The sequence below is a fragment of the Mchenga conophoros genome, linkage group LG17, assembly GCF_057382185.1.
Source record: "Mchenga conophoros isolate Kocher_MC1m ecotype Shallow Benthic linkage group LG17, M_conophoros_male_GT1.1, whole genome shotgun sequence".
NCBI classification, from domain to species: Eukaryota; Metazoa; Chordata; class Actinopteri; order Cichliformes; family Cichlidae; genus Mchenga; species Mchenga conophoros.
Genome location: NC_140542.1, coordinates 37497041 through 37512057, shown reverse-complemented (window position 1 = coordinate 37512057; position 15017 = coordinate 37497041). Strand labels below are relative to the sequence as shown.

Sequence of the window (15017 nt, the reverse complement as noted above, 5' to 3'; positions counted from 1 at the left end):
TCTCTTTGACCCAAGAATTGATGTGTGAGAATCACAGGCTGGTACAAGGTTGAAATACCACAGAGATCACTCCCTCAGCTACATTAGTTTCTTAATCTTTTAGACGCCTGTTGAAGGCCAAATGGTTTGTTTCAGATTTCAGAACTCTTCGTTTTGTGCCTTGAAAATATGTCGCTGAGATAATCACAATTGTAGCTGAACTGATACACTACACAAAGGATGCTTCTTCACCCAAGGGCAGGAAGACGCTGCCTTATCTTGGTCTGTACTGGTTTAAACTGATAAATCTGCTGTCTCATGAATTTTACCCTCTATATAAACTGTTGTACTTGTGAATAAAGTTGAGTCGATTTGGGAAGACAATCTAAAGCAGTCTCTGTTTTCTTGTTCTCCCAAGCTGCTCCCGAGCTCGTACTAACACGCTGAATGGCATGCTTGAATATTACTTGAGAATATATTTGACTGTGTTACAGACTAAGGGACATTCTCTGCTGATAGGTGAAGGTACATTCTCTGCTGATAGACGTCCACGCCTCGGAGGAAGCCGATCCACGGAGTAGGCCTTGGAAACCGTTTCCTTCAGTGACCATGTTTGTTCTTTAGTCTGGTAGTAAGCACATTTCCTATCTCATCTCTATTTCCTGTAATCCCACCTCTTAACCAAGTGTGACAAACACAAAGAGTTGCAGTGACAATATCAGCATTTCACACTCAGCTAATTATTTTAAAGAGAAATGTCGCAATATACAGTATAACACAAACTCACACAGTCAGCAGCTCTGATGATGTTGTTCAGTAGAAATAAGAGTCCAGTACATTATATATCAAAACAAGCCACTTTAATTAGTAATGTGAAAGGGGGTTTATTGCTCCCCCTGACTAAAGCAACTTTCCCAGGTTATATGAATAAAAACTTGTACAATCCAGACACATTTGTATGCTGTTGATTTTTATTGCCATCTTGATATTGTTTAGATTGTTGTCACTGTTTTCAGGGACGCATCTGCGACCGAGCCACCACCCGAATGGCTGACGACAGTACTCAGAGCTTCAAGGTAATGAATCAAATTCATGTGTCTGAATTCTATCAATGTCTTAAAGACACCTACCCTCAGTAGCAGCTCCAGGTGTAGCATCTTGGTGATTCCTCGGCTTCTCAGCACCTAAAAATCTTCCCCGTTCCCCTACAGAGTAGATACTCCGGTTCCGCTGCTTTTCTTCATGTTGCCAAGGGCAGTGCCGAAAGGCCTTGAGAGTCAGTCATGAACCGGCGTTCATATTGTGACGACGAACACTTGAAAAACGAATCCCAACAAATCCCAGCACTTAAAGAAGTCCATTTGTTGTCAACCCGAGTAAGCCTTTTCTTTTGATGATGCTGCCATTTTTAGAGAAGGGAGAAAGAGGAGGGAGGGGGGATATGTAGTGCATTCTGGTTCTTGTCACAAGTGCAGCCTGCTCAGCAGAATCCACTTTCCCAGCTCACGCTAAGTAGCTGGGGCTTTGCTTGTTTTCTGACCCTGACCACCTGAGCAGTAGATAGCAGGCTCAGGTAGAGATTAGGGTGGACATGTGCAGACGCACACTGGCCCGGACTTGGAGATGTCTGCCAACTTTCACTTCCATTGAAAGAAATGTAAAGTTGGAGTTATGTGTTGCAGTTTGACCTGTATGTTTGGTACCTGAGCGTCTCCATCGGTTCTACCCTGAAACCTCTTATTTTCTGACAGGTCAGATATTTGAAAGGCACCTCACAGGAAGGGACTCAATTTGCCTTGTAGTGGGAGTACCCAGGTCAGACGCCCTGTGCTGCCTTCTTTCTTCTTCTTGCACATTGTAGACACTCAGCTACATTCATATTTATAGCCATTTAATCCCAGCCAAACACTGGCTGGATGCAGATAGCAGCGAAGAAGGATTATGGCTCATTCTGAGGACGGTGCATGCTGTCACATTCTAAAACTACCACTGCGTTCCGGTGCTGTTCTGTGAAGGTGTGCGACATAGGAGCTAATACTTTGGTTTGTCTGCAGAGAAGACGTGCATCACATTTGTGTATTTATGTTCAGAATGATTGAAAAACAGAATAACTGCACTCCTCTAATCAATTTCACGCAGTGCTCGTACTGCGGTCACTCACCACTAGCCACCGGAACTGTAATCTGGGATTATGGCGCAAGTAACTGTCTGCACCAGAAGGGAGTGGATAAAGTGCCGATCTAATCCTGGCCAATTCCAACACACAACTGACTGCTGGCCAGCAGGAAGTGTCTCTTCAAAAGAAGGATCACATTATTCCGTCTTGCTGAACAGCAGGAAAGGACAGCACTCCCAACTGTTCCTTTTTTTCACATAGTTCTTGATAAATCTTTCACATCTCTCTCAACCTGCTGTCACTGCAGCAACACAGAGGTAGCTTGGTGACATCACGGACTCAGAGACTGGATGACTCATATTCAAGGCGTCAGTGTTAATTTGATGCTGTTCTGTTTCATACTTAACCCACTGATCTTTGACCTCTGGGTGGTCTAGTTGAGACAGAGAGCTTCTAGGGGGATAAATATTGCTTTGCTTTTGAATGCAGTTCTCATTTGTGTGTTCCAGTCCCACTGATTTAATTATAAAGCCATATCACTGGAGGTTAACTGTCCAGTTCTTGAATTACCTTGTATCGATGTTGGTGTTACAACAACCCCTGGTGGCCAAACATGGATGGGGTAATATGGTCTAGCATGGTAGCAAAGCATAGCCACGGCCTGTTTATGAACACAGTGGGTCTCAGAGACAATCAATGTCTGTTACCAAAATCGGGCTATTCCAGATGCGGTGCACTGATGACGGCACCTGCATTCCAGTGTCGTGACATAAATGCTTCAAAGCCACTGAAAATACTTTAATAGCCAAATGAGAGCCAGCATTTAGGTAGGAGCACCAGTTGTTGTGGGCAGGGTCACAAAGGTCAACTTCAAAATGAACAGTGCAAAAATGGTGCAGCTGTGTGCTAGATACTGCATCGTCCTGTTGTTTTGTATCACTAATGAAGCATGACACAAGGAGTACTTTATTTTCTATATAACATGATTTAATGTGCTGCATTTGTCTGTGAGGAGAGGTGAGGATTGCAAAGAAAGCCACAGCATGCAGATTATATGCTTATGATCAGAAAGTGCGCTCATGAGACTTTGCAGGGAGCGCTTTTCCCTGATTAGTGGATCAGTTGGTGAAATGTGATCGCAAACGTAAATGTTAACACAGCTTGGATTCAGATTCATGCATCCCTTTATTTTAAAAAAGAAATAATAATAATTCTGCTCTGTGTTTTTAACCAGGCAGTTGACCTGGCTGTTCAGCTGTCCCCAGCTCTAAAAACCAAGCCACATGTGGTTGACTTCGGGACTGTCTTCACTGACCACATGCTGACTGTCGAGTGGAGCGTGACTGAGGGCTGGCAAGCCCCGTTCATCAGGCCGTTCACAAATCTTTCCCTCCACCCAGCCTGTTCCTCACTACATTATGGCATTCAGGTACACCAAACCCCTCCTTATTTTAATTTACGAGCTTTACTAGAGTAGCTTTGCATGATTCACATTTCAAATTCTTATTTATGTTATACCAGGCTGTTTTTAACACCTATTTTAATTTGGTACTGAGTAAAGACAAAATTTGTAAAATTCTGACTAATGGACAATAGCACACTGAGCTTTAATGGAATAAACAATTAATCTGTACTGCAGTAAAATAAATGCATATACTAACAGAATAAAGCTGTTGGCATTATTTCAGTTTACAGTTTGAATGTGTGGTTAAAAAGCCATCAGGGTTAAAGAGAATTCAGTATTTTCAATGTTCTCTGTATTCTCAATAGCTGTTTGAAGGCTTCAAGGTATACCGCGGAGATGACAGCCGACTGCGTCTCTTCCGACCGATGCTCAACATGAGCCGCATGGCTGACTCTGCCAAGAGAGCTTGTCTGCCTGTAAGATGGATGTAGAGAAAAACAAAGGGGCTTAATGTGGGAATAAATGAACGAATGAGCTGGGGAAAAACAATGATGAATAGGTTTTTGCTATCGCCCTCTGTCTTTTGTTGTCTCACTCCTCCAGGCCTTTGATCAGACAGAGTTGCTGGAGTGTATCAGGAGATTGGTAGAGATTGACCAGGACTGGGTTCCTCAATCAGACTCAGCAAGTCTGTACATAAGGCCAACATTTATTAGCACTGAGGTGAGGAGGATGGTGACGTTCTTGTGGGGGCGAATGTTTTCTAAAACTGAAAAACAATTTAATTTCCTTAATGTGTTTATGGCAGCCTTCTCTGGGTGTAAAGCGGCCTGGCCGTGCCTTGCTGTATGTGATCTTGTGTCAAGCTGGCTCTTATTTCAACTCTGAGGCAGATGCCATCTCCCTGTGGGCTGACCCAAAATACACACGGGCCTGGAAAGGAGGAACTGGAGACTGCAAGATGGGAGGGTGGGTAGATGCATACTGCATGAAAGCTTGCTTAAATTTCCTAAGATATCAGCCATGGCACTCTGATATAAGACTTAGTTTGATTTGGTAATTAAGATTTTACAGTGTGGGTATGTATAACACGCAGAACGATCAAGTCTTTTTTTTACAGGTGTATCCTAATGATCTTACTTTGGATTTCCACAGGAACTATGGATGCTCCCTGTTTGCCCAGTACGAAGCAGATGATTACGGGTGTCAGCAGGTGCTCTGGCTGTATGGACAGGACCACCAGATAACTGAGGCAGGAACTATGAATATTTTCCTGCACTGGATCAATCAGGATGGAGGTTGGTCAGTTGCAGAGACTGTATCTTAATAACGATGACGCTACTTTCAGGGGCTCCGTATGTTTGGTATGGCAGAATTACACACAAAAGTCACCCCCTGCTGGTCATTAGAAATAATGTAGGTTTAAAGCACTGTATAGAAACGATGGACATAAACCTACGTCTGTCTAATAAGCAGGAAGTGGTGACCTTTCTAGTCAAAGAAAGAACTTAAAGCTCTTTGGATGGCTGTGAGGAAACTACACTGCTAGTCACTTGATTTATTGCCTCAGTAAACACTTTTCTGATGTGTTTATGGTTTTTGTTGCTAGTTTTAAACCTTCTTTACTAATGTGTCCATTTTGTAAATTGCTCAATTTCAACCATTTTTGTACAGTGGGTCTAACAGGAAGTGGAACTGCTCTTAGGTTGAGGCTTCATAACAGTCCACAAAACCAGGTTTTACATCAAAGGGTACAAGGTTATCTTTTAATATACAGTCTATCCATAACAACAGTGAGAAAATATTGCCAAAAAACCTCATATTTCTTTTATTTTTTATTATATCAAATAATGTTTTTCTTTTTCTAATAGAGGAGGAGCTTGCAACTCCACCTCTGGATGGCATCATTCTCCCAGGCATTACTCGACGGAGCATCCTCGAACTAACCAGGAAATGGGTAACAGACACACATAGAGTCCAGATGTGCATATTTTTAAAAGAAAATGAGATTTCCTGTGTAAAATTTCATGTAATCTGTGAAGTTGGTTTGATATCAGTAGCTGCATGCCTGACTCTCTATTGTTTGATGGACAGATGAACACACTTTTAACAACAGCAGCACAACAGATGCTGATGACATATCTCAAAGGTTACAGTGCATGAACACATTTTCAAAAGATTGCTGTTCTGTTTTTTTCAGGGTGAGTTTAAAGTGACAGAGCGCTACCTCACCATGAGCCAGCTATGCTGTGCTCTCAAACAGCAGCGGGTCAAAGAGATGTTTGGCAGCGGGACTGCCTGCATGATCTGCCCTATTGGACACATTGTCTACCTGGGAGAGGTACTGTAGGCATGAAGGACAAACAACATGTTTCCTGTCTGAAACTAATTTATATACATTAAATCCAATCATACATTAAGTGTATATACACTTAATGTACTGTAGTGTGGATCACTAAAGATACTGATACGTGTTTTTGTTAAAGATATTTCACTTTATTCAAATTTTGCAGCAAATGCTATAGTTTTAAAAATGTTAGTTGAATATACTAACAGTATTTAATGATAACCACCAGTGAAGTGTGATCATAAAATCCTGGGACTCCTGGGAATCTTGGGCTAAATAGCAAGTTTAGCTAACTTGGTATTCTTACACTCACTAGCCACTTTATTAGGTACATCTTACTAGTTCTTCCTTCAGGTTTACCTTGAGAACTGCGTTAATTCTTTTTGGCACAGATTCAACAATTCAACAAGTAGCATAACATAGCTGTTGCAGATTTGTCGGCTGCACATCTGTGATGGGAATCTCCTGTATCACCACATCGAAAAGGCACTGAGATCTGTGAATGTGGAGGCTTGGTTGAACAGTGAACTCATCGTCATGTTCAAGAAGCCAATTTGACATGATTTGAGTTTTGTGACAGGGAATGTTATCCTGATGGAAGCAGCCATTAGTTGGTGGATACACTGTGGACATAAAGGCAAAGAGACAGTCAGCAACAGTGCTCAGGTAGGCAGTGGTACTTAAATGATGCTTAGTTGGTACTAAGGAGTTCAGTATGTTCTAAAACATATCCTCCACACTGTTACACCACAGACAGGATGGATCCACAGTTTCATTTTGTTCTGACTCTACCACCTAACGACATTTTTCCAGTCTTCTGTTTTATGTTTTTGTTTTAGCCCATGCAAATTGTAGCCTCAGTTTCCCTTTTACTGCTCAGCTGTAAAATTTGATGGGGTATTTTTGTTACCTCATCGGGCAAGTGGGCGGCGTGGAACCCAAGTTTGTGATTATAATAACAATTATAATAACTTAGATTTGTATGGCGGTTTTCAAGAAACCCAAGGACGCTTTGCACAAGATAATTTTGAGACCGGAGCAACGGTGCAGCCACTAAAAATCTTGAACGAGTTCGAATCTCAGTGACTTCAAGGTCAGAGGTCAAGTTTTCAAAAGTTTACTGAAATCTTTTGAATCTGATAATTCAAGAATGAAGGAACGTAGGATTTCTAAAATGATGCCATTGGTGAATCTACCAGTAATGTGTTAAAAGTAACACGTTACTGTAATCTGATTACTTTTTTCAAGTAATGAGTAAAGTAAGGTATTACTATTGCAAAAAAAAGTAATTAGATTACTGTTAGTTTCCCATAAGCACGCTGCGTTACTGCATCAGTAAACCGTGATTTTGTGTGTGAGAGTATCTCATGACAATGACGTCCGAGCGCGACATCCGTGGCAGCAACAGACGTGTGCAGATCAACAGTGGATATTATGGAGTGCAGGAGAGAGTACGACCATGCAGCGTTTAAAGCTTGGACGTACTTACATTAATTTGAGTTTGATTCCGTAAAAAGTGACTAAAAACACTGACGTCTGCTGTACGCTCTGCGTGGGAAGAAAACGTCTTTCGACAGTGAAAAATGAAACTTTAAATCTGAACAAGCACCGAGCACGCTGCCACGGGAATGTGACATTCACAGAGAAACCCCCGGATCCCCCCACTGACATGACCACTGCGGCACAGCACAAACCTCCACCCATCCCACTCCTGCTAAACAGCTGACAATAGATTTAAGAGCAACAGGACTTAGTGCCGCTGAGTCTTTGATTTTATTTATTGTTTGCTGTGTTTTACTTGCATCTATTTGAAAGAGTGAGTGTAAACACAAAACATTATTTTATTTTATATGCTGGAATATGCAGAAAATAGGTTTGAATTTTAATTTGATTTCATTTGAACAAAGTAACTGGATTACTTTCTTGAAAAAGAAATCAGTAATTACTCACTATGTAATTACTATGTTCAAGTAACTTGACCAGCACTGCGGGCGGTCACCAGTAATTTCTTAACTGATAAGTCTGGCACCTGCTGTGGTCTTCTGCTGCTGCAGCATCTGGTTCAAGGCTCGACATGCTCTTTTGCATATCATGGTTGGAACAAGCAGTTTTTGTCACTGTTGCCTTCGTACCAGCTCAAAGCAATCTGACCATTCTCCTGCAACCCCTGACATCAACAAGGCATTTACCCCCAGAGAACTACGGCTCAGTGGATATTTTCATTTTTTCAGATGATTTCCTGTAAACCCCAGAGTTGGTTGTGTGGAAAAATCCCAGTAGATCAGCATTCTCTGAAACGCACCAATAATGATGGCAAATTTCCTTAAATGGCCTTTTTTCCTCCATCCTGATGCTCACTTTGAGCTTTAGCATGTCAACGTGGGGATGAGCTGTTGAATAAGTATATCTAATAAAGTGGCCAGTGAGTATACAGCGCATCACTTTGCAAAAAGTTTTGCCATGTCACATTCTGCTTAATCACAGCTTAAAGAAATATACATTTTGTGATTACATTTCCCTTTAAGAAATTATAATGTAAGGAAAAAAGCCTGCTCCACCATCTGTATTTGATTAATGGTTTAATATGAAAATAGCATACTTTAATACTTATAGGGATTGCTTTGAATAATGAGGCTCATGGTATCCTGTGACCAGAACCCTGTGGCCTCTTGCGTTAACTCCATCTGCTCACTTAATGTTCACCCTTTTCTCTAAACTTATTTTACAACAAGTTGATTTGCAGAGACAATAAAATTATTAAAACTGTGTGTTTTAGAACTTGCATATCCCCTGTCGAGATAAGCAGTCAGTGACATCACGGCTCACAAAAGAACTCACGGATATACAGGTAGGTGGATGCCCACACATATGCTGACACTGTTTTCCCACAGATGCCTGCTCGAGCTTAGTAACAGCTGATTGAACATTTATGTTCTTTACACTCCTTTTACCCCAAGGATTCTTCTCTCAAGTATTATTAAATTACTTTGAATAAAGCCTTCAGTAATGCGAAACACTCTAACTTGAGCAGTATCCTACAAAATAAAAGATGGGAGCTGGATTTACTGGGCTAAATGACAGCAGTGTTATAATTTGTCACAGGCCTGGCTTGTTAGTTACTCACTTTTGGTAGACAACAACTAAAAGGTTTCGCTGGAAAAAAGGCAAATAAATGGAAATGTTACTAAATTAAATGATTAATGTGGCTGATGAAAGGCAAGACCTATTAAAAACAAATATTCCCTCCAAATATTCACTTATCTTGCATCTCCATAATTGCATTACAGAACAGTTATCTGAGTGGTTATTATGTAAGTCATTGAGATAAAACTATTAAACTGTTATTTTTTGAACAAACCCCCGTCGGTCGTTATTTATCATACACCCACCGATTCCATTATTTTGCTGTAAGTACATAATAAGTGAAATATCTCATTAAGTAATGAGTAATGACTTGGTAATATTGTACATGGCCTATAATCAGGTCACATTTAAAGTCTACTCAGCACTGCAGGTTTAAAGAGATTCATAATATGCTTTGCTGAAGGCTAGATTTGTGTTAATGAGGCTGTTGTGTATTGCCTTCTTTCTGTTATTGTGCTGTGCAATGAGCCTATTAGCAGCGATATGAGCTTGAGTGTGATCCTTACTTTAGTTCCTTGTTAGTTCTCAGCACAGTGCATTTTGTCCTCAAACAGTGTTTTCAACTGAAATGTACCTGTGCATGCTTAACAGATGACCTCCTACATGTTATAGAAACAAACTGACGTACAGTATATAGCCAAAGGTATTTGCTGGTCTGCCTTCACATACATATGAACTTAAGTAACATCCTATTCTTAGTTTTCACATGATGTTGGCCCACCCTTTGCAGCCGGTTGAGTGTGTTTATGGGAACTTTTGACCATTTTTACAGAAGCACATTTTTGATCTCAGCCCCAAAGTTAGGCGAGAAAGCCTGGCTTGCAGTCTTCAGTCTAATTCATCCCAGAAGTGTTCTGTTAGACTGAGGTCAGGACTCTGTGCAAGCCAGTCAAGTTCTTTCAGCCCAAACTGGCTCATCCATGTCTTTATGGAGCTTGCTTTGTGCAATTGTCCACCGTCATGTTGGACCATCTCCAAACTGTTCCCACAAAGCTTGGAAAAAAATGTCCAACATTTCTTGGAATGCTGAAGCATTAAGAGTTCATTTCAACTAAGGAGTCAGGCCCAACTCCCGAAAAACAGCCCCACACCATAGTCCCCCTTCACTTTGCACAATGCAGTCAGGTGAGTACCATTCTCCTGGCAGCCGCCAAACTCAGATTGCCTGAAGGAGAAGTGTGATTCATCGCTCCAGGGAGCACGTCTCCACTGGTCTGTAGTCCTCTGCTTTACACCATTGCATCCATCACTTTCCAATGCACTTAGTGAGGTAAGGCTTGGATGCGGCTGCTCAGCCATGGAAGCCCATTCCATGAAGCTAGTCTGAAGGCCACATGAAGTTTGGAGGTCTGTAGCGACTGACTGCAGAAAGTCAGCGACCTCTGCACACTATGTGCTTCTGTGATTTTACTTGTCCTACCACTTCTGGCTGAGATGCTGTCATTCCCAATCACTTCCACTGTGGAACATTTTGTAGCGAGGACAGTTCATGACTGGAAGGTTTATACGCCTGTGGGAATGATTGGAACACCTGAATTCAATGATTTGGTAATATAGTGTATGTTTAGTATCAAAGCTATTCTCCATACACAATGTGATGCAGCTTGAGGTCTAAATAGGCCTAAAGCTCTCTTGGCTCTCTCACAGGGTATCATCTTGCTCCATCTCACCCTATGAATCTTCCTCTTCGTCTTTTCCTCTTGCTTGGCAGCTCCATTTTCAACATCTTTTGTCCAGTATTCCATTATCCCTCCTCTGCACATGTCCAAACTATCTCAGTCTTGGTTTTTTTTGTCTCCAAACCAATCAATCTGAGCTGTCTCTTTAATGCACTCATTTCTTGTCCTGTCTTGTCTGTCCCAGGGAAAATCAACTCTTCCACATCTAGCTTGGCCCCCTGGCTTTTTGTTAGTGCCACCATCTCCAAACTATACATCATAGCAGGTCTCACTACCATCATGTAAACCTTCCCTTTCACTCTTGTTGCCATCTTTCTCCTGACACTCGTCTCCACCCTGTCTGCACTCTCTTCCTCTCTTCTGCACTGTCCATTACTTTAGATAACTAGGCTTTAAAAAAGGCATTTAAAATCATAAGGCTTAGTCTAGGATATTTGAATTAATCTATGAATAGGCTTCAGAACCAGTTGTATGTGTCAGTTTACACTCGTAAGGAAAAAGCAAATAGGGAGGCAGGTAGCAAATGAAACTATAATGAGCTTGAATGGAGAGAAAAAAAACAATTAATGCCCCTGCAGGGAAGTAGCAGGATGAGTCTAATAAAAGTCCAGGCAAAGTATTTATAACAGAGAAAAATCAATGATCCGAATGGGTGATAATTAATGAGAGCAAACCAAAAGGGAAGCAACTGGGAACAACTCCAAGACACAAGCAGGCAGGCAGGTGGAGGGTAAACTGACACATTAGTAGCTAATAGGAAACAGGGGAAACAGTCTGGGAATCAGAAAAACAGGAAGCGCTCCAATTAACACAACACTACCAAGTTAAACAGAAAGTGACATCAAGCAGTAACAAAAGAGAAAAGGTTATCTCACTTCTCTAATTTGCTTCCTCATCTCCTCTGTTCTCCATCCTCTTGACTGTGACCCGTAAACCAATCCCAGCAGTAATGTGTTTTGTTTGAGCTCCAACCAAAAAAATCTATGATGCAGTTGTGACACATATAATATTTGACTGACATCGCTTTAAAAAGAGGCTCCAAAGGACAGATGTCTCATATTAAGTGCCAGTTGACTTGACTCCCGTCTCTTCCTCAACTCCTTCACTCACATCTCTGGTGAGAGTCACTATAACAAAGTGAAAGTAGTCGAAGATGTGCAATTTCAGAAATGAAAATGGAATATAAGAAACAGAAGGCAGGGACAGACAAGACATGGGCGTAATCATAACAGAGAATGTCTTCAGTGGTACAGCAGATAAATTAAAAAACCAAAATAAATAAAACATTTCTGCATGTTTTCTGTGTGCTGGATGTGAAACTACAGGAGGCGTATTATAAAATTCAGTGGCTTCTACCAATAAATTAAAAATCTTAAATGGACTGGGTCTTATTTGGCACTTTACTCTTGCCTATGGATACTTTGGCATTCAGATTGGAGCAACCAGGCTTCCATTTAGCAGATGACATGCTTTACCTCCAGAACCATAGCCACCCAGCATCTGACTTGAACTTCTCCTTCGAGATCGTCGTCTACTACTACGTCTACTACTCGTGGCTGCTACTTTGTTGTGCTCTTGCACTTTTACTTCTGCACTTGTACTCATTTTACACTGAGGGTCACATAGGGCCCACTTTGTTTTCAATGAGCTGTGTGCTGGTGTACACTCGGACTGATCCTCCTGTGCCTTTGGTGGTGCCTCTCAACTGCTCCAGTGCTGGCCTATGCAACTGCATAGCTATAGACCCATATGCGTTATCACCACTGATGAAATCACATAGTGCACAGTATAGTGATCAGAATGAAACTTCCTGCAAACAAACTAAAAGATGGCAGCTGTCTGGACTTGTGTGGGAGATATTAAGTCATCTAAGGGTTTATGATTCTTAAAGGTCAGTTACCTTAACTGTTGATCACATCTCCTACATCCTTCGGTGTTCTGACATTCTGGACTGCAGAAACTGAAGGACTTTCAAAGCAGAATCAGTTATTTTGACTACATTTGCATTGGAGGCCTCACTACTGCATTACAGTGTTATAAAGATATTATGTCTTCTTGGTCTCCTAAATGTCCTCTAAGCACTTTGATTAGTTTATCGCTTCAACTTGCCTTCTGTCTGTCTTCTTCTCTTTACTTTCTCTGCTCTCTGTTTGTTTTTTTGTTTGTATTTGCAAGTCTGCGCTGGTCAATTAGCATATCTCCTCTCTCCATCATCCAGGCCTTGTAAGTGATATGTGCGACAAATGCACTGCCGCCATCTTTGTGCGCGATAACATCCTCCTTCGTCGACAGAGTAGAGACAGTCGCTGGCCTAATGGAGAGTTGCAGATAGGGGCAAAGACAAACTCCCGAATTCTCTCATTAAGCTTGTCGTAATTGCACAAACCCAATTATTGCCTCAGCCTTTTGTGATCTTCAAAGCCAAGATGCTGCAAATGAAGCCTCGAACAAGTGCGAGAGGAGGAGGAAGAAGAGGATTTGGGGGAAGAGGGGCGAGGGGACGGGGTTGGAGGGTGGGGGGGTGCGTAGCTTAATGAACAATAAAATTGACAAAACGCTGGAAAACGCTGCGCTCCTTCCGCAGCGCTGTTAAATCTGTTGACATTTCATTTGGAGGGAAGCAGTGCAGTGTTAGCCCCCCACACACGCTCTTCCTCCCGCCCCTCTTGAAGACAACATTGTGCAACAAACAAACGAGTGGTCTGAGGCAGCAGATGAAAGATGGGTTTACTAAGTCGCCCTGCTGTTTCTCTTTCAAGTTAATTAGAAATCACATTCTTTTGTTTCCCCTTCGCAGGCGTTTATTTACTTTCTCACTTCGACCATTAGAACAAATTTGCAACATGAGACACAAATAATTGGATTTGTCTCCGCGGCTGTCACGGATTGGGGAACATTTTGTTTTGATTTTTTATTATAGTTCCTTTCTCTGTGTTGTGTTGTGTTCCGTTTGGCGGCTGAGTTTGCAGATTCGCTTACGGATATTTGAGTTCATTTTTTGATTTGTGTTGCGCTCGCAATTAAGCAGATTGAGGCGAGAGAAGTTTAGTACTTAGTGGCATGAATTTTCTTCTGTGCGGGCCCCAAAGGACCAGATTTTCACGTAACCTTTTCGTGACCTTGGTTCTGTTGCAGTACGGACGCACACCTAGTGATTGGACTTTCATGGTGTAGCAGTGTCGAAGGAGCCTGGACACAGTGAAGCAATGTAAAGTATGTGCAATACTTGGAATTTAACTGCAATATAAGTGACTCCTTTACTTAGGTTTACACTTAAATTTAACACAAACACAGAACTGTCCAAAGTAGTTAATAAAGTAGGATAACGTCTCATGCAATTCTGCACAATAACTTACATTATCCCCGCCATGAGGACTTGCTCTGTAACTTCTTCCCAGCATCCCAGCGTTGATAAGTTTCACATGACTGCGTAAGAATTTCAAAGTTGCTACAAAATGTCTTGAACTCGTGAGGTCTAAAATAAAAACATGAACTTAAAAGTCAATTTCTGTCAAGGATGCTTATGTTTTAAACATATTAAAGTTGTGTTGGAAGTAAAATTTTCATTTTCTGTATGATGAACCAGGAAGCTGAACAGAAACAGAACAGAAACAAAGGTGTCTTCCCTGACTGGTTGGTTAGTGTTGCTTATTGAAACTGGTTGTAAAAAGGTATACAGTGTGGTATGAAAAACTTACTTTGGTCACTAGCAGCTTTGACCTTACAGGGTGCAGAAACATCTTTTTCCATTCAGGTGATGAACTGCATCAAGGCCTCTTTAAGAAAATGAAGAAATACTACCAAAAAGCACCTACAGGCCTTTCATTGGTCATTAGCAGTGCGTATTTTTACGATCATGTATAAAAACACAGACATGTATGTTAATTGTGATATTTTTCTTTTTATCTTCATTATATTATTGAATAAAACAAACAGTGATGAATAACACAGCCTCTCTGTAAGAATGAATAATAAATAATAAGAACATAGTTATTGTTATTGTCCTTCTTCTTTGCAGCATACATCAGTTACAGGCGCTATTAGTGTCACCTCTTGATTAACACCTGTTTGCAAATAACCATGACAACACATTCCACTAAAAAAATAGTTTAACAACATGTATTACGAAGCACCAATGTGCAGGTATACGTAACATATATGTCAACAGCATACACCTACGCATGCTCATAACATGCATGTGATCTAATATATATATATATATATATATATATATATATATATATATATATATATATATATATATATATATATATATATATAATTTGAGTGTTATAAAAAAAAGTTATGATTCCCAAAAGCTATATAGATATTGATAATCCTGGAACA

At 41.0% G+C, this 15017-nt stretch overlaps 2 protein-coding genes across 9 annotated transcripts in view; one reads left to right on the top strand and one right to left on the bottom strand.

The window, feature by feature from the left end:
• Nucleotides 1-1485, bottom strand: part of irag2 (inositol 1,4,5-triphosphate receptor associated 2) — a 30608-nt gene extending 29123 nt beyond the window's left edge. For 4 of the 7 annotated variants that reach the window (XM_085251472.1, XM_085251473.1, XM_085251474.1 and 1 more), the window contains exon 1: nt 1110-1484. The gene's annotated coding sequence lies outside the window, so the exon portion shown is untranslated. Of the gene's footprint in view, nt 1-1109 lie in introns of all 7 variants that reach the window. The other 3 variants (XM_085251469.1, XM_085251471.1, XM_085251476.1) reach the window with 1 other exon arrangement.
• On the top strand, nt 356-14659 carry bcat1 (branched chain amino-acid transaminase 1, cytosolic). Of its 2 annotated transcripts, XM_085251482.1 has the most exons (11): nt 356-610; nt 996-1055; nt 3330-3524; nt 3866-3976; nt 4104-4223; nt 4309-4469; nt 4656-4798; nt 5372-5457; nt 5701-5841; nt 8624-8695; nt 13806-14659. In XM_085251482.1, the coding sequence occupies exons 2-11, from the start codon at nt 1026-1028 to the stop codon at nt 13842-13844; spliced, it is 1098 nt and encodes a 365-aa protein (XP_085107608.1). In that variant the 5' UTR covers nt 356-610; nt 996-1025; the 3' UTR covers nt 13845-14659. The 2 variants fall into 2 exon arrangements, with proteins under 2 accessions (XP_085107608.1, XP_085107609.1); XM_085251483.1 differs by lacking the exons at nt 356-610; nt 996-1055 and adding an exon at nt 1731-1794.
• Nucleotides 14660-15017: the final 358 nt, after the last annotated feature.

Bases quoted from the DNA above. Each gene is read 5' to 3' on its own strand.
- bcat1 (XM_085251482.1), top strand. From the start codon at position 1,026: ATGGCTGACGACAGTACTCAGAGCTTCAAG. The intron at 4,799-5,371 runs GTTGGTCAGTTG...TTTTTCTAATAG, and splicing joins CTGGATCAATCAGGATGGAG to AGGAGGAGCTTGCAACTCCA. The intron at 5,458-5,700 runs GTAACAGACACA...TGTTTTTTTCAG, and splicing joins TCGAACTAACCAGGAAATGG to GGTGAGTTTAAAGTGACAGA.